The 23679-nt window shown below is 42.6% G+C and overlaps 1 protein-coding gene across 4 annotated transcripts in view; it reads right to left on the reverse strand.

Annotated features, from left to right (window-relative positions):
• Positions 1–23679, reverse strand: part of Pld5 (phospholipase D family member 5) — a 324256-nt gene that overhangs the window by 128259 nt on the left and 172318 nt on the right. For all 4 annotated transcript variants that reach the window (XM_041635445.1, XM_041635448.1, XM_041635446.1 and 1 more), the window contains exon 3: positions 3699–3867. In XM_041635445.1, coding sequence (XP_041491379.1) covers positions 3699–3867 — 169 coding nt within the window. The remainder of the gene's footprint in view (positions 1–3698; positions 3868–23679) is intronic.

Raw genomic sequence — 23679 nt, forward strand, 5'->3', positions numbered from 1 at the left:
GTTTATCTAATCCTCATCTCCCTTGGGCCTCACTGATGTAATCACCCAGTTTCCACCAGAGTGAAGCCTCTTACTCGTTCCTGGTTAACAGTATTAAACTGGCTGGGACAAGACCGCTGGTGCATGCACAGATGGACGAGTGCACACGATGATATTTATGACAGCAATGAGCACACACACAGGCTCTAACGTAATCTACATTATCTGTTATCACCCTGGCTTTGATGCTGAGAAAATGGAGGCCCAGCCAGTCCTGTATCCTGGTCAACACCACACTGCTGCTAAGTAGGCAAATCCTCCAGGCTTTCTGAGCTCTGCTAACCCTTTAATGTGTAGAGAGAGGATCGAGCTGTACTTTGCAAACGGCCTTCTGGATCATTGCGCTCTCTTATTCCTCATTAACTCCACCAAATCCTGTGTAATTTAAAAACAATCCAAATTTTCCAAAATCAAACAATTTCAATGTATCATCAGTTGGCAATCATGCCAATTGGGAGCTCTCTGGGACGCCAGCATCTAATTGATTTCGCATAAATGCATTTCTTCAACATTCCATTGTCTCAGCTCATTAATTATTTCATTTGGTGCCTCACAGTGAAGACAGAAAGAACTAGTACTCTCACTGCATGGGTTAGATAGAACTACTGATCAGCCTCCAGCAGTCACATGGCCTGGGTTTCTACCCAAAAAAAACTTGATTTCATAAAATCCTACCATTTAATCTCTTAAATTAGCAATCAAAATGCCCTGTAAATTTTAATATTGTATTGGCTAAAATCATCATTCTCTTTTCCTAACCAAGCATTTTCACTAATTGTAAGGGATGGTTTCCATGGCACTCTAGGCTCTGCTAGCCCTCAACTGAGCCTTCATGCAGTGCAAAGCACAGAAGGCAACAGACACAAAGGTTAATGACCCCAGGGAGATGTAGGGAGGACAAAATGGGGGTTTTAGAGTGGGAATCAAAACAGCATCTTTGGAGCCTGGAGACAGCTCTGTGGGTGCTTTTGGTTAAACGTGATGGCCTATGCTCAACCCCCAGGACTCACATGAAAACCTGGGCATGGTGGAGCCCATTGTAATGTCAGTGCTGGGGAAGCAGACAAAAGCAGATCCGTGGGGCTCACTGGCCCAACAGTCCAGCCTACTCATCGTTGAGGTGACCCATTCAGAGAACCTGTTTTCATAAACAAGGTATACAGATTCCAAGGAATGATGCCTGAGGTTGACTCTGGTTTTTCACAGACAAGCACACATATATACATGCACCCTTACACATACACACACACACACACACACACACACACACACACACACAGAGAGAGAGAGAGAGAGAGAGAGAGAGAGAGAGAGAGAGAGAGAGAGAGAACGCACAACCCTTTGGAGAAAGATATATAATGCATTTTTAACCAATCTCAATTTCCAAGCAATATATTTGTAAAGCCTATATTCATCACTTTTGCTAATAACAGCCATCATTCAAGCTCAACTCTCATCTAGAGGAGACACAGATCAAAGCGACCATGTTTATTTGTGTCTGTCTGCTGCTAAGCTGGGTGCCTGTCACTGTCTACAGTTCCTCAGTATATTTTGCTTACAGCTGCATTGTAATAAATAGATAGGTACTTTGGGTTATACGTCCTGTTCATCTCGCTGCTGTTTATGGTCCCCTCGGGCACTTTGCACAGGCTCTGTTAGTTTAGAAATAACTCTCATGTTTGGCTATTCTCCATTAAATAAAAGATAGTTTCTTTAAAAGAGAGAAAAGAAGGCAGAAGATGTGGCTCATCTGGTAGAGTGCTTGCCTAGCATGCTTGAGGCCCTGGGTTTAATCCACAGCACTGAGTAAATGTGGTGGCTTATGGAAGCAATTCCTCAGTGAATTCAAGGCCAGTCTGATCTGCAGAGCAAGTTCTAGGACAGCCAGGGATACCTAGAGAGACCCTGTCTCTAAACAAACAAACAAAAAACACAAATGAACAAACAAAATAGGCACAACTAGATCCTAGAACACATTCCTGCTTCTAAAGTTGTAAAACTCAAGCTATGTGCTATGCTGGATCTGGCCTCACCACGGACTAATGACGGTTGTGCTCTTCTTTCCTTTTGAACATAAGTGCCCATGATCACCTCATTCCTGCCTTACCACAGCATGTTGGAGTGTCACGAGGGCATATGAACAGTATTTTAAGCTCATGTGTTTCCAAAGCAGGAGAAGCTCGCATGCAGGTCCAGGCAGTGAGCCTTTCACGCCATGGATTCGATTGCATTTCGAGGAATGCAAGAATTTGTATTTTGCATGTGGAAGAGAATGACTTGCTGTGGTCAGAAAGTGGTCTGTGGTATATCATTTCCAAAGATGGCAACCAACTGGTCCACTCAGTTCTTGGATGTGTCTCCTTTTATCTTGTGTCTGTATGACTTGTTTAATCCAATGAATGATGGATACAGTAATCTGGAATGCCAGGCTCCAGGTTAACAAGCCTCTGAGCTTCTCTTCTTTTTCTTTTCTGGATCCAACCACAATATAGAGAACTCAAGTCCATTTACAGACTTCTAAGAGAGACCAGTGAGCAAGCCAGCCTTTCCACATATTTCATCCCTCCAGTTGAGATGCTGACTATATTCCATTCATTCTGGATCCTCTGGTCCCAGTAATCCATCCCCCAGTAACTACAGAAATTACTGGCTGTGAAACCCTACCCCAAACCAGAAATAAGTAAATGATCTTTGTTTTTCTAGTCAGTAAATTGTGGGTGACAGATACTGCAACAGTAAAACACAAAACACACGCTTAGGTGGTTGAAGTAGGGAACACAGTGAACACAACGTAATTTATAAATTTACTCAAAGATTTTAGTATGACCATTGTAATTTTGGTTTGTTTCTACTTATTTTCTGATAACCATTACTTAAAATAGCCAGAGTGGTATAATTTGATGAATAACAGATTTCAGGACAGCAATATACAGTGATGATAAATTCTGCCAACATGATTTGTATCCTAAGCAACAAAACTAATTTGACCCATGATTCATGATAAATAAAGGACATTTAAATATGGTCCAATGGTCATATACATGGATAGGAGCTCAATGCAAACCACCATGGTTTTACCAATTATAAATAAAAAGATATTAAAAATTACAAGGATCCATTTTTACTCGAGACTATTTAATTCAGAAATTAATTTTTTCTTATCCACCCCAAAATGACAGAGTCAAAAATACACAATGGTTCTGGGACATTTGACTTCACTATTTAAAAAAGTTAACTCAGAGGCCTTGAAGGGGAGTTGTAAGACATACTTTGACCAAATACATGTCTCAGCAGACAGATAGATGTGTAAGCCTACATACTACATTTGGCAGAATTCTAGGCTGTGTGTTGAAAGGTGCTAGTTATGTGGGTGGTATCCTCAAACCCATGCTGTTTGGCAGCACTGTACAGAGAGCCTCTTGTAGACAAAGATGAAACATGATTTTGCCCTGAAAAAAAAACTGGAGTGCTTATAGTAAACGAATGACACACAGCTAGCAAAGGAACATCTGTCCAAACGTATAAACACATAACTGTTCATGATCTCTGGGGGAAGGTGGAGTTTGAAAGCTGAGCTGCTCTGGTCGTGTGGAGGGTAAAGGCAGCAAGGAGTGTAAAATGCACATAAAACCATCACAGTCATAGAGGATGTGTCTTACCTGACATGCTGATGGGTGGGTGTGGTTAAGGTCCCAATGGGAAGACACTATGTCAACTGATTTCTTGGCCATGTTGAGTAAGTTCATCCAGCCATGGAAAAGCGGCAGGTGAAATGGGGCATCTTCAGAGTAGTTAAGGCCTTCAGGAATGTTCTCCACAAGGGCGATTCTTAGAAAAGGTTTCGAAAGACAAACAAGCAAAAGCTAGTTAGATTTGAAGCCACTGGTCTTTCTTCACACATGCATACAGAGAAACATGGAGAGTGTTCCTTCAGTTTTCTGATTACATTTTTTTTCTAGCAATTTATGTTTGTCTACCAAAGGCCTCTCTCATATTCCCTTCCCTAACCTCGGGTGTTTTGAAATTGATGCTGTTTCTCCTTAGCACTCACTCATATCTCAGAAAAATCTAGTATAGCCACGAATGTTGTTTTAAATTAACCTTGAAAACAAAAATATACCAAGGTTTCCTATATAAGTATTTTCTTCAGAAAGATATTCCTAATGTTTCTTCTGGAACAACCCAATTTTTTAATAAGATATTACTTCCAGAATCTGTTTGAGAGCATGAATTAAAATTTTCATATCTGCAGTGTCCTATACAATGATGGATATATATTGGAATATATGTAGTTATTATGGTTTAACACTTCTATGGGTGCTTCCAAGCTCAATGAGAAAAGCAACACTGAGAAGAAAGTTATAAACTTCCTGGCTCAGGCTTCATTGAAGTAAGAGATAAAGAATATGTAAAATGATGGTAATAACCACAGCTTAGACAAATGCCAATCAACAGCAACCAAGCAATCTTTCTACTTTCATATTTTTAATATAATGGGAACATGGCTACTGTGGGCACTTGTGTTTGACATTGCCATTCAAACTACTTTTCCCACTACCGATTTAGATGGCAAATAGACTCGTTTCTGTTGTTTATTTTTGAGATTGCATTTTAATAACTATTTTCCCTTCCCTTTCCTTCCTTCCTCCAAACTCTCTCATATAGCCCTCCCCACTGTCCTTCAATTCACAGTCCCCTTTTTCATTGTAATTGCAGACACATAGCATCTTAATGAAAGGACGAATAATTTGTTTCCAGTTTACTAAATGCATATTCTTCTATAAATGGATAATTCCCCAACCTCATGAAATCATGTGTTAAATGTTTCCAGAACAATGATCTGTCTTATTCATGGTTGAATATTCAGAGACAGGTGCACCGTTGGGGGCCGGGATGGAGCTCAGTGGTGGATCATGTACTTGTTGTGCATGAGGCCATGGGTTTGATTTGAGCATCACACATACACACACACACACACACACACACACACACACATGCACACACACATACACACACACACACACACCTTTACCACACAACCAGACTCAATAAATAATTATCAAATGATAATTTTTATCTCTCAATGCATAATTCATCATTTCTTAGTAAAAATTTTAACTGCTATTTTTTTGAGACTTTATTTATCCATATTAAGAAATAAAAGAATGTTGCTAACAAAACGGCCTTGTATAATTGATGAAACTAGACTATCAGAGCTAGACTGAGGTTTGGGTATGTGGCCTAAGACGTACTCAGTGTTGAAGTCCAATCATTCTACTTCTACCTATGAATTCACTAATGCTTGTTGATTTCCCAATAGGGAAGGACAGTCAAGTCATACATGGAACACAGAAGTGACTAAAAGTTCTTCTTGCCTCCCAGAAACTTAAGATCTAGTGTCCCAGACACCCTGACTTCAATAGGAGGCACACTGCAGTGAAAGACAAGACATGGGCAAAATGGATGATTGGAACTTAGGCAGAGAGGAAAACTAATTCTGGTTAGGGACATCTGGAACTGGAGGAGACTGGACCTGTCATGAATCTGAGGCGCAGGAGCTGGGCAGAGTAAGCCAGATGATGTTCAGGGTCAAGGGAAAGGGTTGGTATATCTGGACATTTGTGAGTTGGTGAGCCCAGAAGCAAGTGAGGTAGGAGAGTGTGAGAGCGGAGTAAATTAAAGGGCTCTGTCCAATTTCAACTTCTTTTCTAGAGGCTCCACACAGCCTTAGGGTACTCCCTCCCCACAAACAGAATGGGCACATTTCTCCACTCTGCCTGCCGCTTGGCAGCACCACAGGACTCAGATACCTGGTCTGAGGGTTTTAACCACAGTTGTACTTCTTCCCTGATCTTCCCTCTGGACTCTGACACAGCAAGTGCACCCCTCAAGTCCCAATTCCTATACCGGCCATTGAGTGACCATAATAAACCTTCTCATTTCCCAGACATCATTTCTCTTTAGGCTTTCTTATTTCCACAACATGGGTCACATTTCCTTTTCTTTAGTCCTCATGGTGAATGGTTCTTCCCCTGTCATCCTGTACGTCACTCTAAAACAATCCCATGTCCAAGGCTGTGTTCCTGGATGGTGTGTGTGTGTGTGTGTGTGTGTGTGTGTGTGTGTGTGTGAAGCAAGGAACACGCTCCAGGCTTGAACATGGTCCAGTCTTGCATCCCCAGTACATACTGCTCATAAGGTGCCCAAAGAATCAGTGTACTTCTTTCACTAAAACCTAAACTGTAAAGATGGGGGTTAAGTCAGTTAAAGACAACAAGGAACTTGGAAAAGAGGTAAAATGGGACTTGACATGGTTATGAAGGTAGAAAAGATGAAGAGAAAATCTCCCTAAAGTCTGATGTAAAAGAAATGCCTGTTTTTCTGGTTGGTGGGATGTGAAACAGAGGAGACCACTCCTCTGTTTCACAGGGGAGTCTCAGAGGGGACTCAGTGGTCTCAGAGGGGACCACTGAGGAAGGAAGCCAATCCAGGCTCAGGAGAAATGAGTGTTTGGGAAGTGTAGGTGAGAGAGGGTTAAACGTTAGCTACTCCCAAACGCACAGAGGCAGTAGACAGTGGCTGAAGGTAGATATTTAATTCCAACCGCGTGTGAAGCCCAGTTATCTGTTAGTGGAAGCTGGACACAGCAGGAATAAATGACTCTAGAGCATAAGCAGTTTCAGCCCCCTGACAAAGAATGCACACATCTCAAGACCTCCCAACAGATGCTAAAGCCTCCCCCATCAAACTGAAGATGCGAACGAAGGTGATAGAGTGATGGTACCACTGTAGACTGCCCCATGCCAAGCCACTCTCTCTAGGGTGCCAGGCGGCCTCTACTGGGCGTGTAAATGAGTCAGGATACCTCATCTCCTGTGGAAACCACGGCGTTTTTCTCTTTGAATCTTCAGCTAGAATTCATGGCTAATCTATGGACTTGGAGTTTTGACATTTTTATTTTCCTTAATCTTTGATTACAATTTAGCATTCTCTTCATGTATGAACACAGGAAACAAATCAGAGAAATTTTAGCAGAATCTTTTATTTGGACAGTATTAAGAATTTTCATAACTTTAAATCCCTGCACTGGGAAGCAGAATCAGGTGGACTTATGAGTTCAAGGGCAGAGAGAGCTGTATATCAAGAGACTGTCTAAATTTTTATTTTATTCATTTTTTATATCTAGTTTTTTTTCTATTTCCCACAAAAGAAGGGCAGAGAGATTGGAAGAGGCAGAGGGAGTGGATCTCTGCAGGAAAACATAGTTATTGGCTATGGCAGTGCAGTTATACATAGGCACTCACAAAGACTGGGACTGCATTCACAAGACCCACACCAGATCAGACCAGTCAAATGCCCAGCAGGCATGAGGGAGGTCTCTGGAGCTCCATCACTAGCTGAGAGAGCCATAGGAAGTTGATGGCCGACAGAGAACAAGGTCACTTTTCTTCAGGGATGCAGGTCTTGAGACACTATCCCACACACTCTGGTAAACAATCCCACATCCATGAGCATGCAGAAAACTCTAAATAGACTTGGTGGGTTCCAAATTAGATGAGAGGGGGAGAAGATGATGTTGAAGGAAGAGAGAGAGAAGTTGAAGTTGAAAGGAAAATGTGGGTGGGGGATACGGGAAGATTTGGAAAGGAAAGAAAAGAAATTGGGGTGGTGACCTAGATCCAAAGACATTATATGCATGTATAAATATTAAATAACTTAAAAATATTTTTTGAGACCATGATGTCATGCACATTATGCTTCACAGTGCAGGAATAAGGAGCATGTGTGCTGAGTGGCCCGTCACATTTCACAAGAAAGCACAGCGTTCTGAGGTGACTGTCTGCTGTGTTTTCTCCAATGTTTCCATGTGGAAAGTCCTCAGCCTTCTCAATATCAGGGTTGCTCACAATTGAGACTCCTGGGAAGTTGCTAAGTCTATACCTGTAATAATATGGAGCCTTAGCCAAGCTGTGGTGGCACACGCCTTTAATCCCAGCACTCAGGTGTCAGAGGCAGATGGATCTCTGTGAGTTTGAGGCCAGCCTGGTCTACAAGAGCTAGTTCCAGGAATGTTCCAAAACTACAGAGCAAATCTATCTCAAAAAAACCAAAATAATAATAACAATAACAACAATAATAACAATATAACAACAATAATGATATGGATCCTTATTTGTCATGGTCAATGGGGAGAAAACAGATACTGTAAATTCAAGAACAATAGACCAGTAAATTCTGTGTTCCATGAACTTCCCAAAGGCAGTTTGTCTTGACAATATGGAAACCTCAGATTACTCTCAGAGTAATACAGATATTGAACCTGTAGCTTTCAAATGTGAAAACAGGTCACATTTGTATCTCCCATTTAGGAAAAAACAAACAAATAAACAATAACAAAACAAACAACAACAAAAAGAAGCTGGTACTAGTCCTGACCTGAGGAAGGGATTATTTATGACTGAAATGTTAAATCTTAATTCTCTAAAAACATCTATTTTAACTCAACTACAGATAATTTACATCTGAACAACATTAATAATTTGTGATATCATCTCTAGCATGAGGGTGCTGTGTTCCAGGAAGAAAAGATGCATCCCCACTTGTTAGACTATCCTGGCACCACACCCACAGTGTACCATGTCACAGGACTTTAGCCAATAAGGGCTTTTAAGGATGCAGGTTCTGAAGAACAAGTCAAGCCTGTGATGCAGATGGTCACTCCTTTGCCATACCTTAAAGGAGCTCCTGCACAAGTATCAAAGATGACACATGCAATGATCCTGAAGAGTAGTGGAGGGGGGAAAGAAGAGGTGGGGAGGAAGAAGAGGGGGGGAGGAAGAAGAGGGGGGGAGGAAGAAGAGGGGGGAAGGAAAAAGAGGTGGGGGAGGATGAAGAGGTGGGGAGAAAGAAGAGATGGGGAGGAAGAAGAGGTGGAGGAGGAAGAAGAGGTGGAGGAGGAAGAAGAGGTGGAGGAGGAAGAAGAGGTGGGGAGGAAGAAGAGGTGGAGGAGGAAGAAGAGGTGGAGGAGGAAGAAGAGGTGGAGGAGGAAGAAGAGGTGGGGAGGGAAGAAGAGATGGGGAGGAAGAAGAGGTGGAGGAGGAAGAAGAGGTGGAGGAGGAAGAAGAGGTGGAGGAGGAAGAAGAGGTGGGGAGAAAGAAGAGGTGGAGGAGAAAGAAGAAGTGGAGGAGGAAGAAGAGTTGGGGGAGGAAGAAGAGCTGGGGGAGGAAGAAGAGGTGGGGGAGGGAGAAGAGGTGGGGAGAAACAAGAGGTGGAGGAGGAAGAAGAGGTGGAGGAGGAAGAAGAGGTGGAGGAGGAAGAAGACGTAGAGGAGGAAGAAGAGGTGGAGGAGGAAGAAGAGGTGGGGGAGGAAGAAGAGGTGGGGGAGGAAGAAGAAGTGGAGGAGGAAGAAAATCTGGGGGAGGAAGAAGAGCTGGGGGAGAAAGAAGAGGTGGGGGAGAAAAAAGAGGTGGGGGAGGATGAAGAGGTGGGGAGAAAGAAGAGATGGGGGAGGAAAAAGTGGAGGAGGAAGAAGAGGTGGAGGAGGAAGAAGTGCTGGGGGAGGAAGAAGAAGTGGAGGAGGAAGAAGAGCTGGGGGAGGAAGAAGAGGTGGGGGAGGAAGAAGAGGTGAAGGAGGAAGAAGAGATGGGGAGGAAGAAGAGATGGGGAGGAAGAAGAGGTGGCGAGGAAGAAGAGGTGGGGGATGAAGAAGAAGTGGAGGAGGAAGAAGAGCTGGGGGTGGAAGAAGAGGTGGGAGAGGAAGAAGAAGTGGGGGAGAAAGAAGAGGTGGAGGAAGAAGAAGGAGGAGGAAGAAGAAGTGGAGGAGAAAGAAGAGGTGGGGAGGAAGAAGAAGTGGAGGAGGAAGAAGAAGCGGAGGAGGAAGAAGAGGTGGAGGAGGAAGAAGAGCTGGGGGAGGAAGAAGAGGTAGGGGAGGAAGAAGAGCTGGGGGAGGAAGAAGAGGTGGGCGAGGAAGAAGAGGTGGAGGAGGAAGAAGAGCTGGGGGAGGAAGAAGAGGTGGAGGAGGAAGAAGAGCTGGGGATGATAAATTCTAGTGGGATTGTCCCAGAGACACAGCAACTCATATTAGGTGAGTAAGATCAAAGGTTATGACATGCAAAAAATGTCATAATGAAACCCAACAATTTTTAGAGTTAATATACACTGATAAAAGAAGAGAAAAATGAAACATTGAGAGACCATCAATTATCAAAGGAAATCATTTCTTTGCTTAAATATTTGTTTGTTTATTTATTATTTGGTAAGGTGTGTATGTGTGTGCACAATGTGCATGCAGGTGGATGGCATGGTGTGTATACAGGTCAGAGGACAACCTGCAGGTATCAGCTCTCGCCTTCCACCATTGATGGGCATTGAGCTTCCCCATCACACCATGTGTGTTCCAGGGACTTAAGTCGGGTCATCTGTCTTTGCAAGCAAGTCCCCTTATCTGCTGAGCCAGGTATCTTGCCAGCTCCAAGGAAAATAATTTCTTACCCTCAAATTCCCTATATAAGTGAAAATACTATAGGGCCAGAGAAACCAACATATGTGACTTAGGATATATTTGGAATCACAGTCTCCTGAGCTTCATGTTGCTTATGTTTTCAAGATGAGAATTTTCAAATTGCCATGGGATCCTGTGTTTTGACTGCAGAGTTGGTCCTTGCCATGAACCTCCCATCACCCTCACAGACATACTAGACCTAACTTGGTAGGAGACCGAACAAAGTGGAATGTGGGGTGTTAAACACTACACATTTATGTCGTTACTGTGGGCTCTGATTCTGCACAGTTTGCTTGGTGTCTAAAGAGTCAGCCCATGCTATCACCCACATGTGCTCCCGGGTTACATTTCAATGCCAGGTAAGTGATTTGGCATCTTATCCAAGTAGAACATCTATGACGATTAGACTTCCCATCACGGGCAGACTCGTAGCAGGCTTCTTTCTGCACATTTTGATGGAGTATTTCCACAGAACAGTAACTCACCAAGCAGTACCACTTGAAGAACTCAGCAAGGAGACTAGACTCATACACAGATCCCAGCTATGAGAAATGGGCCCGCTGACTGTGGTGGTATGCTGCTAGTCCCTGCAAACCAGAGCCAGAGGCAGACGGGTCACTAGTTCAAGACCAGCCTTGGCTAAACAGCAAGACCTTGACTCAAAGCATTATAAAATAAAAATAAAAAAAGCAAAATAAAAATAGACAGACAGACACACACTAAAATATAACAAATAAAAAATTAAAAAACAGCCGGGCGGTGGTGGCGCATACCTTTAATCTCAGCACTCGGGAGGCAGAGGCAGGTGGATCTCTGTGAGTTCGAGGCCAGCCTGGTCTACAAGAGCTAGTTCCAGGACAGGAACCAAAAAGCTACAGAGAAACCCTGTCTTGAAAAATTAAAAAAAAAATTAAAAAGCAAATACAACTGAACTAAAAACACAAGAAGACATTAGAGAAACAAACAAACAAACAAAAATAGATAGATAGATAGATAGATAGATAGATAGATAGATAGATAGTAGAAGATTTAAAAGCCATAAAGCAGGGAGCAAGAAGTAACAAGGGTTCAGATTTGGCACCTGTTTCTCCATTGTTTTCTGTTAAGAACTGGGAATTGAACCCAGGTCTAGCACACAGCAGGCAAGGACTTTACCACTCCACTGTATCCCAACCTAGTACTCATTCTTTTCCAGAGACACAATCATGGAAAGTTGTCTCTCAGTCAATTTCTGGAGACTTTATAATGAACCAAAATAAATCAGTCATTTAAGTAATTAACTAAAGGATTACAAAAGCCAGGAGAAAGCTGTTAGCAATGAGAGCATCCTCCTGGCTGGAAGACTTGGATGTGGGTGAAGATTTAGGACTGAGTTAAAATTCACAGGAAGTCATTTGGTTACCAGAAATCAACGTGCACATATCCTGTTATACACTTTGATGTGCACAGAATAACTTTGTGCCCATCACTGCCCATCTGCAATTGTAACCACTCAAGATTCTTCACATGTTTGAAATTGTTTATCTATGTCCATCTACATCCAGGAACTTGCATGACGGCAATACACCCAGTGAAAAGAGATAAGTGATTCTTCTCAGCTAGAGACATATCGAAAGAAAAGATTTTGGTGGAGAACTGTATGTGTCATATACATGAATAAAGATGTTTTAAATTTTAAAATGAGCTGAGAATGATGGCGGACAGCTACAATCCAGTACTTAGGGGGCAAGGGGATGGCGGGGGGGTCGAAGTCATCTTGAGCTGTATACTGAGACTACTATCTTCAAAAATAAGGAAAAAAGAGAAAAAAGTTTAAAAGCAAAAACTTAACACAGTCATAGACACTGCCAAGAGCTCCTAAGTTGACATCACTGCTTTGGAACTGTGGGAATGATCACAGCTTGTCATTTCAGGAGTATGTATTGCAAGACCACATTTCCACATCAGAAGGTCATTTCTGAAACATATCTTAATAACCTTATCTCAGTCTTATTGGATTTCCTCACAATAATTTGTGTTTAATTTATGAATTTGATGGGAACGATCTACAGACTTGACAGACTTATCACTGGGTTCCAGGCATGGCAAGGGTTAAGAAGCTTTCCTTAGATAGATGAACCTTTTGGTCATTGATCACTGATGACCTCTGACCCCCTTTTCTTTATTTCACACAGCTTTAATTTCCTTAATGTCTGAGCAATGGGAGAGATTTTCAGGAGGATTGGGTCAAAGGTAAATATGGTAATGCCTAATTGCTTTGGTCAGTAGAGAAAGTGAGACAAGGGAAAGACAGGAAGAAAGTTCTGGAGAGAAATGAAGAGAGGAACAGTCAAGATTTCCCAGAAATCCAGAAAAACCAACATTATTATTACTTTTAAAGACTATCCAATCATCAGTTTACAGTAAAAATATAAGTGGAGAGATCAAGCTTTGCTTTGGTAATGAATTCCAGGGGATGAACCCCCAAATAGTGACCAGAATTCTTTGGTTCTTTACCTGAAGGTCTTCATTGTTCCCTCTGCATTTGCTTAAGATTCCCAGCGAGGAAAGGTGCTTGGAAATCAGCTTTGAAGTGATTTGACTTATTGCTGTGACCTATTATTTTATTTCCTTTTACAACCAACAGCTGGCTACTCTTCAGGGACCCTTGCTAATTAGTCTACGCTCAGAACTCATTTACATGCCGTTATAGCCCTGCTAGATTCCCCAAAGGAGAGAGAGAAGTAGGCAGAGCTCATTAAAATGCACCTGTGGGCAAATCCCTGCCATAGCTGCTCCATCTCTAGGAGAATTCAGCCCAAGGCCACAGCACCTTCTGACACCAAAGAATGGGGAGGAAAGGATGAGCGGAATCTTATGTCTCTATTCATGGTGTCTTAAAATAAACTATGGATGATGTGAACTGTGGGAGCCGAGGGAGCTAGAAGGAACAGATGTAAGAAAGACTATTTACCTTCTATTACCTTGGTAATACACTTAAAATGGATTTCACTTAGTGATAGTACATATTTATTCTCCAAACTTAGTGTGATCAGCAACATTTTAAAACTAGGCACTAAGACTGTACAATCGTGTGTGTGTGTGTGTGTGTGTGTGTGTGTGTGTGTGTGTGTATCAAGCAAGGAACATGCTCCATTGGTCCAGGTTTGCACCTCTGTACCTGTACAAAGCAGTGCTAGCTTTAACAGGTGTTCAAAGTGTTAGTGTGAGTTTTGTCATTTTCTTGAGAGAATTCGTTGTGGTGACCAAGCTAGATTTGAACTTCCCATCCTCTTGACTCAACCATCTCCAGAATCGGGCTTATTGTTATGGGCTTCCATGCCTGTTCTGAAAGTCAAGTTTTCTAAATAACCAAAAATATAAGATAAGACATCAATACGGCCTGGTTGTCTAATACCCAACTTTTCTTGTCCCAACAACATCCTTTGCCCTGTTTCTTCATTTCATTAATGTACTTACACCAGCCTTTTTAGAACTAGCGCCTGTAGCACTGATATCCTAAGCTCCCAGGATACCTTCCTTTGCTGAATAGTGTGGGTTTACATTTGCTTGATTTTTGCCTCATGATTAGATTGTGGTTAAATATTTTTTGGCATGAATATGACATGGGTATTGCATCCTTCTCAGAGTGATAGATATACATCAGTTTCCAGGAGATACTAGTTTCTCCTACTAGTAGTGACATTAAGTTTCTTCATGTGCATTGAGAAGTGTGTCGCCTTTCTCTAGCCAACCAGACCTTTCTCCCCTCTACAGTTAATCATTTGTGCACAGCTGCCTTCAGTGATGGAGATAAGTTACTTTGTAAAATTTCATTTGGTGATTTAATATGCTTACATCTATGATTATTGATTGACCAGGTTCACTGAGTTGATTGCAGACTGGCATTATTATCATCATCCCTTGTATATTTGTTACTTGAAATCTACTATAAAATCACCCTTTCATATTTAAAAATTATTTCATTAGGATAGGCTCCTGCGTTAATTTTAAAACCCAAAGTATTACTATCCATTATTCTCACTAATTTCAAGACTAAATTTGTTGTACAAACTGCTATTAATGAAAGCCCTGGAAGATGCATTTATTCTGTGCCTTTGATTTTCTTTGTTTCTTCTTTTCTCTTTCTTTGTTCCTTTATTTTATTCTTTGTTCTTTCCTTTCCTTCCTTCCCTCCTTCCTTCTTTTCTTCCTTTCCTTGTTTCTTTCTGAAATGAAGTCTCACTGTGTAACTCATGCTTGAAGTCCCAATCTCCCTCCTTAGTTTTCTAAGCCCTCAGTGCTGGGTTTACCTGTGTGAGCCACAAAACCTGGCCTGGTTTTATTTTTAAGATTAATTTTTTATTATTTTTAATTGCATGTGTGTTGTGCACTCTAGTGAGGTCAAAAGCATTGGATTCCCTGGAGCTGGAGTTAGAGGAGGTTGTGAGTCACCTGACATGGTGATGGGCACTGAATTTAGGTCCTTAGTAGGAGTAGCAGGTGTTCCCAAAAGTGAACCACCTCTGCAGCCCTGTGGCTTCTACTTTTGGTGCTTTCTTTTTCTCACAGGGCTTTTTTTTTCTTTGCTTGTCTTTTTTTTCTTGTTTCCTTTGCGGTTTTTGTTTATTTTTTTAAAAAATAGCATCTCACTAAGTAACCCAGCCTAGCCTCCAATTCACGGTCATCCTGCCTCAGCCTCCTGAGTGTCAGGTTGGTTACCCGTCCTGGCTTAAATTGACATTCAAAGAGAGCAGCTGCAGAGAGCTTGCATTGAGCTCCAGTTGGCGACTGCAGATCCTTCCTGCACAACTGGTGAGTTGGGCAGATAACACCTAGGATTGTTTTAAGTGAAGAGCAACTATGAGGGTGGGTGCTGCTGTTGCTTTAGGGAGCGGCCCTATGCCTGCCAAGCATTGTAATTGTAGCCAACATTCTCTGCAGATTAGAGGTGGAAAGTACTTGTGTTAGTCAGGGTTATCTCTATCTATCTATCTATCTATCTATCTATCTATCTATCTATCTGATTATCTTCTATCTGTCTATCTATCTATCTATCTATCTATCTATCTATCTTCTCTTTCTTTCTCTCTATATAAACTAGAATCATATAAACCAGAATTCTCATGAGTAGGCTCTAATGCCAGAGAAGATAAGGACTTGCTAACAAGAGCAAGAGTAAGCAAAAAGAGAGCTAGCTTCCTTCCATGTTCTTTATACAGGCTGCCAGCAGAAGGTGTGGTCCAGATTAAAGGTGAATCTTCCCACCTCGAAGATCCATATTAGAAGTGACTCTTCCCATTTCAAATGATTTAAAAAAAACTCACATGTGTGCCCAGCCATATTTTTTTAGTATGGAGAGTTTTATTTAGAGGGTATTGGGGGGGGGTAGAAGGTGAGGGAAGAGAGGGGGGGGGAGAAGGAAGAGGAGGAAGAGGAGAGGAGATGGGAGAGATAGGCAGAGAGCTGCCTCTCCAGCCATTTGGGTTTTAGTTAATTCCAGATATAGTTCCCTTGGCAATCAGGAATAACCATCACAACACTTTTGAGGGCACTGGAACTTCCCATAGATGAAGACGGAATGGACACCACAGCCACACATCATCTAGCTATCGAGAATGTGACAGATCCAGGCTTTCCCTCAGCAGAGTCTGAGGTTCTTTATATTTGATGGCACCCAAGGAGTTTGCTCTAGGTGGAGTTCATGGAGGGGGTGAGTATGGCAGACTGATGCCGAGGCTCCTGCCTTCATGGAGCAGTGGCTTGGACTAAAATGCTGATCTTGTGTGGAGATGAAGGAACGGAAGATGTGAATGAGTGGTTTCATCCCTGAGACCCCCCTGTTCTACCCAGTCCACCCTGTCAATCCGCAGCAATCTGGAAATCTACAAGGACAGGAAGACATTTTTTATTTTTCTTGGTTTAGTATTTCCACATACTGAAGCAAAAGGAAATGAAAACTAACAGAAAAGTGGGGAGGGCAAGAAGCTTAGCAAGAGGCCAGTTGGAAGGTACTGCAGGGCAGGGATGTAGCCCAGGGGTACAATCCATGTTTAACACACACGAGGCACTGACTTCAATTCCTAGTGGGAGAGGAAGAGAAAGCGGAGGAGAGGGTGGGGCGAAACAGTCACTCCTAGGACTAGGATGAAATGTTGGGAGCTTGAGTTCTGGAGAGACAAGGAGGAAGATGTGGAACAGTTTAAAGGTAAGGACCCCTAATCGCTATGTTGGGGATCTATAAATTTGATTTCTAGCTGGACTTACTTATTTTAAAATAAGTTCTAAACGGACAACTTTCGTATTCAAGTTGTCTCTGGTTTAAATTAAGCTCTGGGGACTTTTTAGTTTATTGAGGGTCAGTTATCACTACTGTCTGCTTATGAAGTAAGGGCTGGGAATCAGGCAGAGGGGCTGACAAGGGTTTCTTAACACTTTCTTATTGGTTCTTGTTGGTCTTCCCGTGGTAGGGATGGAACCCAGGACTTGTGTCTTGTGTTTGCTACCAGGGAGCAACTTGCCAGCCCTGACACCAATTCTTACTCAACAGCCAGGAAGCAATTAAGCTTTTCTCTGTCACCACTGGACCGTGGTAGTCAAGTCTTTCGCCAAGTACCCTACATCTTTTTCCACTTTCTCCCCCTTGTCCCAGATGCTGAATCCTAGCAGCTCCCAGAATTCAAAGCCACCTTAGTAAGTCATATTATTTGGCAAATTCTTCTTCACCCCGCACCAAGAGTTGTGTTGCCCTGATTTGTGCCTCATTGATACTGGGTACAGAAGCAGGTGACTGTAGACCTCCATGGGGTCCAACCCCTTGCTTAGATACATTCTCTGTGCCTTGAGAAGACTCCTCAAAGCCTTGAGAAAACTAGGATCAGGAAAGCAACTTGAGGAAAATGGCCTTTTTCTCAGACAGTAGAGTCGCACGCTGCTGGCACTACCTGGAGACGGAAAAGGAGGATTTTGAAAAGTGTGAAACCAGTGGCCCAGTTGGAGTGAGAAACTCGGAAGTCATGGGGGACCTCATGAGCCCCTCAGTAGCCTCGTCCTTGGAGACTGTTGTTGCTCAGCGTGGAGATGATTTTAGTGGCTGTATTCCACGTTCAGCACGCGTGATCAGCATTTCCAAACATGTGCTATCCACAGAGGTTTAAAATAGTCCTTCCTTCCAAATGAGCCTTTTTGCAGCCCAAATGTGGCTGAAGCTTCTTCATAGGTGACGAGCGAGAGGGAACGGAATGACTCTGGAATGGCTGAACTGCGTTGGATGATCAAATAAATTCTCTAGATTGATTCCCTTTTGTGTCCCCAAGAATGGGAGCACATAAGCCCACATACACGTTTCAATTCCCTTTCCACTCCTGTGATAACACTTTGACAAAAACAACTCGTAGAGGGAAGAGTTGATGAAAGGAAGCCAGGGCAGTTCTTGAGGCAGGAACCACAGAGGAACAGGAATGTTTGGCTCGTTCTCGTGCTCATTCGCAAGCTCCTGTTTAGAGAACTGGTGTTACCCACAGCAGGATAGGCCCTCCTCCACAAATTCACAATCCAGATAGTCCCTCAGAGACATGCCCACAGTCCAGACGGATCCAGGCAGTTTGTCGTGTGAGGTTTTTCTTCTCAAGTGACTCTAGGCTGGGTCACACCACCAACAACGGCTAACTGGGACGATGTACTAAATGAGTTCCTATCAACTTTGTATGCAGAATCTTAGCAAGTAACTATAAACTTGAATGGAACCTAACATTATCTGATTTTTTTTTAAAACAAATCAATTGAAAAAAATAAATTCAAATGACTTGTTGTGTTACACTGACTTATTAAATGTTTTAATGAGAAAGAGACTTTTTTTTTTTCTCCTTGAGATTCAGTCTCTAGACCAGGTTGCCTTGTTAAGTAGCTGTTACTGAAGGTGACCTTGAACTTCTGTCCTTCCCACCTCTTCTGGGATTCTCTCCAGAAAGCTGGGACCACAGGCCTACATCACCATAGTTACAAACAGGGTATTTTTGTTTTTTAATAATAAAGACAATTTCTCTACTTTTTTCTTCAGGGTCAAAAAAAAACTTCTCTATATATGCAGGAAGCTTTGCATGCATAGGTTAGCTAGATTCAAATGCTACAGATGGTCTTAGGGATAAAGCAAACCCACTCCTTGTGGCTGCATGCCCAAGATCTCTAGCTCGGGGTCTGCCATTAATAGCAGACATTTTCTGCAACTGAAGAACTCTCTGCAAACACATTCAGGAACCCACCAACTCTTTGTGGTCTGATCTTTCAAAGCTTGTAGGATAGTTCACTGAGATCTTCGTTTTCTTCCTGGACTCATCTTGAAGAAAACAAGACCCCAGAAGAGGTTTCTTCAAGGGCCTGAAACAAAGGCTCCCCACAGCCACAGCACTTCTGTTTTTATACTTTGTTGTCCAGAATCCTGAGCTATGGGGGGACGTCGTCACTGAATGCTCCTGAGGGGAAGGGGACCGAGGAATGCCCCCAGAAGCAGTGGTGTAGAGAGGAGGGAGATACAGTGCCCGAAACAGGGAGAGCTCTATTGCCCACAAGATTCAGCACTAGCACCAGCACCTGGGACAGCCCAGGAGAGAGGAAACTCTCCCAGGCCAGCAAGAATTGAGATGGGGCTCCAGGCTCAGCGCTCCAACTTTGTGGATCCTAGGATTGAAAGGACATAGGGCTCTGTAGAGGGGTTCTAGTGAATATCAGCCCCAAGGAAATAGCCCAAGGACTCTAACTGAAAAATCTCTAGGATTTTGTAGAGCCTCGGGCGAGCAGTGCTGAGCCTAAATTCCTAGAGTCAAGGCACGCAGGTGTGTTTAAATCTGATTTTTAAGATGATTGGAATTCCCAGTGCATGGAGGTTTAGGAGTTGAGATTCACAGCTGTGACATAAATGCCGCCTTGACAGGGAGGTAAGGTGATCCTGAGAGTTACCTCCTGTGCTCCAGCCTGCTCGGTAAGCTATGACAAGGGAACGGTCGGTGACGCAACCTGTGGCTGCACCTAACCACGTAGCGCCTTCTGGCAAGGAATCAAAGGTCAACAGAAAACAAAGGTGTCCTCTAGCCAGTGCTGTCTTTCAAATATAACATATAGCAATCTACCTGTATAGATGAGCATTTGATCCTCTAAGATAAAGGGGAGACAGCAGGACATTTAGATTTATAATTTTGCTTGGGGATGGGGTCTCACTATATGCTCAAGCTGGCCTTGAATTCCTGGGCTCAATGATCCTCCTGCCATTACCTCCCAAGTAGTGGGGACCACAAGTGGCTTCCACTACACCCAGCAGAATTCATGCTTTTCCCCTATACAAGCCAACTCCACCAGGGAACAAACGGAAAACTCTTACCACCAAAAATAATACATAAATGATAATATAAGCTTATTTCTTTTTAGTTTTTCAGACAGGGTCTCATTTTATAGCCCTGACTGGTCCTGAACTCTCATGTCTCTTGCCTTACCTTTCTGAGGGCTGGGACTGCAGAGCTGCTATGATGTTTTTAACAGACATAATGCACATACTTATACACAAACATCTTTTAAAGTACAGAATGCAAGCAGGAAACCTCCCATGAAACCCTTAAGATGGCATCTACACACCAACTCCCTTGTCGGGAGGTGGCATTTTCCATTAACTTTTTGATAGAGAAATCACAGTAAGCTTCCCAGAGGATGGATCAGAGGCGCTAAGACGTGTGTGTCTTGGCCAGAGCCGCTATTTGCTCTTGTCTCGTTATTGGTTTATAGGGCAGAGCTTTGTTAGATGACTTCTTTGTCTCTGGTGAGAGATTTAAATGTTACCGAAAAGGAGGCCTCCAGGTACCGGCGGAGCATATGGTCTCGGTGAAGAATATTAAGTTGGCTCCTTCTCTGTTTTAACTATTTCCGCGCCTTGCGGCACACAAAGCACATCACAAGCTGGGTGTGTGTATGTCTGTCAACAGACGATGCCTCAGGAAATGAGCAATATCATGAACGTTAGAAACATTGGGGAAATGCACATAGACGCAATTATAGCCATTTAATTTTAGATAAGATGACGACAGCAACAACAATGATGATGATTATATTGCTGATAATGCTGATGAGGGTGATGGTGGCTGTGGTGATAGGAGCTGTCAGTGACTGAGAATGAACACACGTCAGGCACACAATCACATCACTTGTGTGTAATGCAAGGATTAGTGATTCTATTGTCATCTTTTTCTCTTTATCTGATGGGCAGATGAAAACAGGAACGTTGTACATATTAACAGAGTACCAGGTGCTGTTTTCACACACGCATACACTGTATAATGCTTAAATCAGGTTAACTCTCTCCTCGGGCAATCAGCATTTCTCTGTGGTGAATATATTCTGACTCCTATCTTCTAGGTTGAAACACTGCTACAGGTAGAGACCCTGCCAGGTAAGAGCCCACGAGAACTTCCTCTTGCTGAACTGAAGCTTCGTTGCCATTGGTCAGTCTTCCCCACCCTCTGTTCTCGTGCCCTCACCAGTCTCTGGTAACCACTGCTCTGTTCTCAACTCCTATGACATCAACTCCAGTTCCTTTAGACTCCACATAAGCGAGATCATGAGGAGCTTCTCTCTCTCTCTCTCTCTCTCTCTCTCTCTCTCTCACTCTCTCTCTCTCTCTCTCTTCTCAGACAGGGTTTCTCTGTAGCTTTGGAGCCTTTCCTGGAACTAACTCTTGTAGACCAGGTTGGCCTCGAACTCACAGAGATCCGCCTGCCTCTGCCTCCCAAGTGCTGGGATTAAAGGCGTGCACCGCCACCACCCAGTTTGAAGAGGAATGTCTCTTACTTCACGTAATGAACTGGTCCCAGAAACATCTAAGATGTTGCAAGTGACAGGATTTTCTTCTTTGTGTGGCTATATAGTATGCCCCAGTGCATAGGTACCACACGTTGGTTATCTGCTCATCAACTGATAGATGCTTTCAGGTTGTTTCCATGTCATTGTGCTGTGCACTGGGTTAAAGCAACTCAAAAATGAATGACTCGGAGTATGTCTCTTCACCACTAGTTTCCCCTCCTCAGGCTATGCACACGGAGGTGGGACCGCTGGAGTGGGTTGAGACACCTGGGACCGCTGGAGTGGGTTGAGACACCTGGGACCGCTGGGGTGGGTGGAGACACCTGGGACCGCTGGAGTGGGTTGAGACACCTACTGAGGTGAAGACAGTGGGGCTTGGGCACTAGTGCAATGGACGCAGACCAAAGTCATAATCACAGAACCAGGCTTCTGAGAGCGTTCTGTACGGTTTCAAAGTCTGCCTCATTTAATATTTCACCCTTGATGTCCTCTGTGTTGTTTGTATGTACATTACCATGGTGGGTAGCATGCAAAGGCAGCCCAGTGCAGGCTAAGCATGGACAACAGGGTGGGGATGAGCAAAGAAGGATCTCTGCAAGATCCTTTCCCTTTGTGTCCCTTCTGTTATATAATAAAACATATTACCACTATCAAATATTATCTATACTCCATTAATATATTGATAAATTTTTAATGCTGTAAGTAGTACATTAATTAGCAAATTCCAGCAACAACAGCTGTTATCAATCTTTCAAAAGACTATTCAATGTTCTCAGGGGTATAATTTCTCTCCTTAATGTCTCTATGGATTTTAAGACATTTTAAAACTTATGAACTCTATTACACAATATGATGGAGTTATTATATTAGCATAGACATAGAAAAATTAACATCTAAGTACCTTTGATGAAGTTTCTTATAAATATGTAAATATTTTAAATAATGAGCAATAAACCTTTCATTCATATTCACATTATAATTAAATTTTTAATTTAAGTAGCAACCTAGAAGATATAAATTTTGACTCCTGATTCACTTCCAATCACCTTCTAATTTATATTTGCTCTCATTACAACAAGACTATGAAAAATTTCAATCTTATAATTCTCTAATCTTGGAAATTTAAAGATTCATAAGGCAAAATTAGAATCTGTGTAGAAGATATTGACTCTGAGCTTGCAGCCACAGGAGCCTGACTCCGGACAAGAGTCCGTCTCCCACTCCAACTGCAGCTTTACCCAGCTGTCCTGTGATGAGGGTACAGTGAACCCTCTGTGACATTCTTTCTGTGTAATAGAAAAATGTCAAGAATTATAACTAATAATGCAAATATTATTTATTTCTAAATTCATAAGATTAGTTAAACTCATTAAAATAATGAAAAAAATAAGATGTGTATTTATAGCTAGGTAAGATACATGTATATAACATATAAGGATATTGTATTTATATAATATAGTTATTATATATAATGAAACCACATAAATACTGATGGTTGGTCTCTAGGTTTCATTGTTAAATGAAAAGAAAACATTAATTCCTTTTTTTTTTTAATTTTTTTTTTTAAATTTATTTATTTATTAAGGATTTCTGCCTCGTCCCCACAACCGCGTCCCATTTCCCTCCCCCTCCCCCGATCAATTCCCCCTCCCTCATCTGCTCGAAGAGCAATCAGGGTTCCCTGACCTGTGGGAAGCCCAAGGACTGCCCACCTCTATCCAGGTCTCCTAAGGTGAGCATCCAAACTGCCTAGGCTCCCACAAAGCCAGTACGTGCAGTAGGATCAAAAACCCACTGCAATTGTTCTTGAATTCTCAGTATTCCTCATTGTCCGCTATGTTCAGCTAGTCCGGATTTATCCCATGTTTTTTCAGACCTAGGCCAGCTGGCCTTGGTGAGATCCCAATAGAACATCCCCATTGTCTTAGTGTGTGGGTGCACCCCTCGTGGTCCTGAGTTCCTTGCTCGTGCTCCGTCTCCTTCTGCTCCTGATTTGGACCTTGAGATTTCTGTCCGGTGCTCCCGTGTGGGTCTCTGTCTCTGTCTCCTTTCATCGCCTGATGAAGGTTAATATTCCTGAGGATGCCTATGTGTTTGTCTTTGGATTCACCTTCTTATTTAGCTTCTCTAGGAACATGAATTATAAGCTCAATGTCCTTTATTTATGGCTAGAAACCAAATATGAGTGAGTACATCCCATGTTCCTCTTTTTGGGTCTGGCTTACCTCACTCAGGATAGTGTTTTCTATTTCCATCCATTTGTATGCAAAATTCAAGAAGTCCTTGTTTTTTACTGCTGAGTAATACTCTAATATGTA

Source organism: Microtus oregoni, unplaced genomic scaffold (assembly GCF_018167655.1).
Source record: "Microtus oregoni isolate MIOR12 unplaced genomic scaffold, Mior012 000047F_ref0000412, whole genome shotgun sequence".
Lineage (NCBI taxonomy): Eukaryota > Metazoa > Chordata > Mammalia > Rodentia > Cricetidae > Microtus > Microtus oregoni.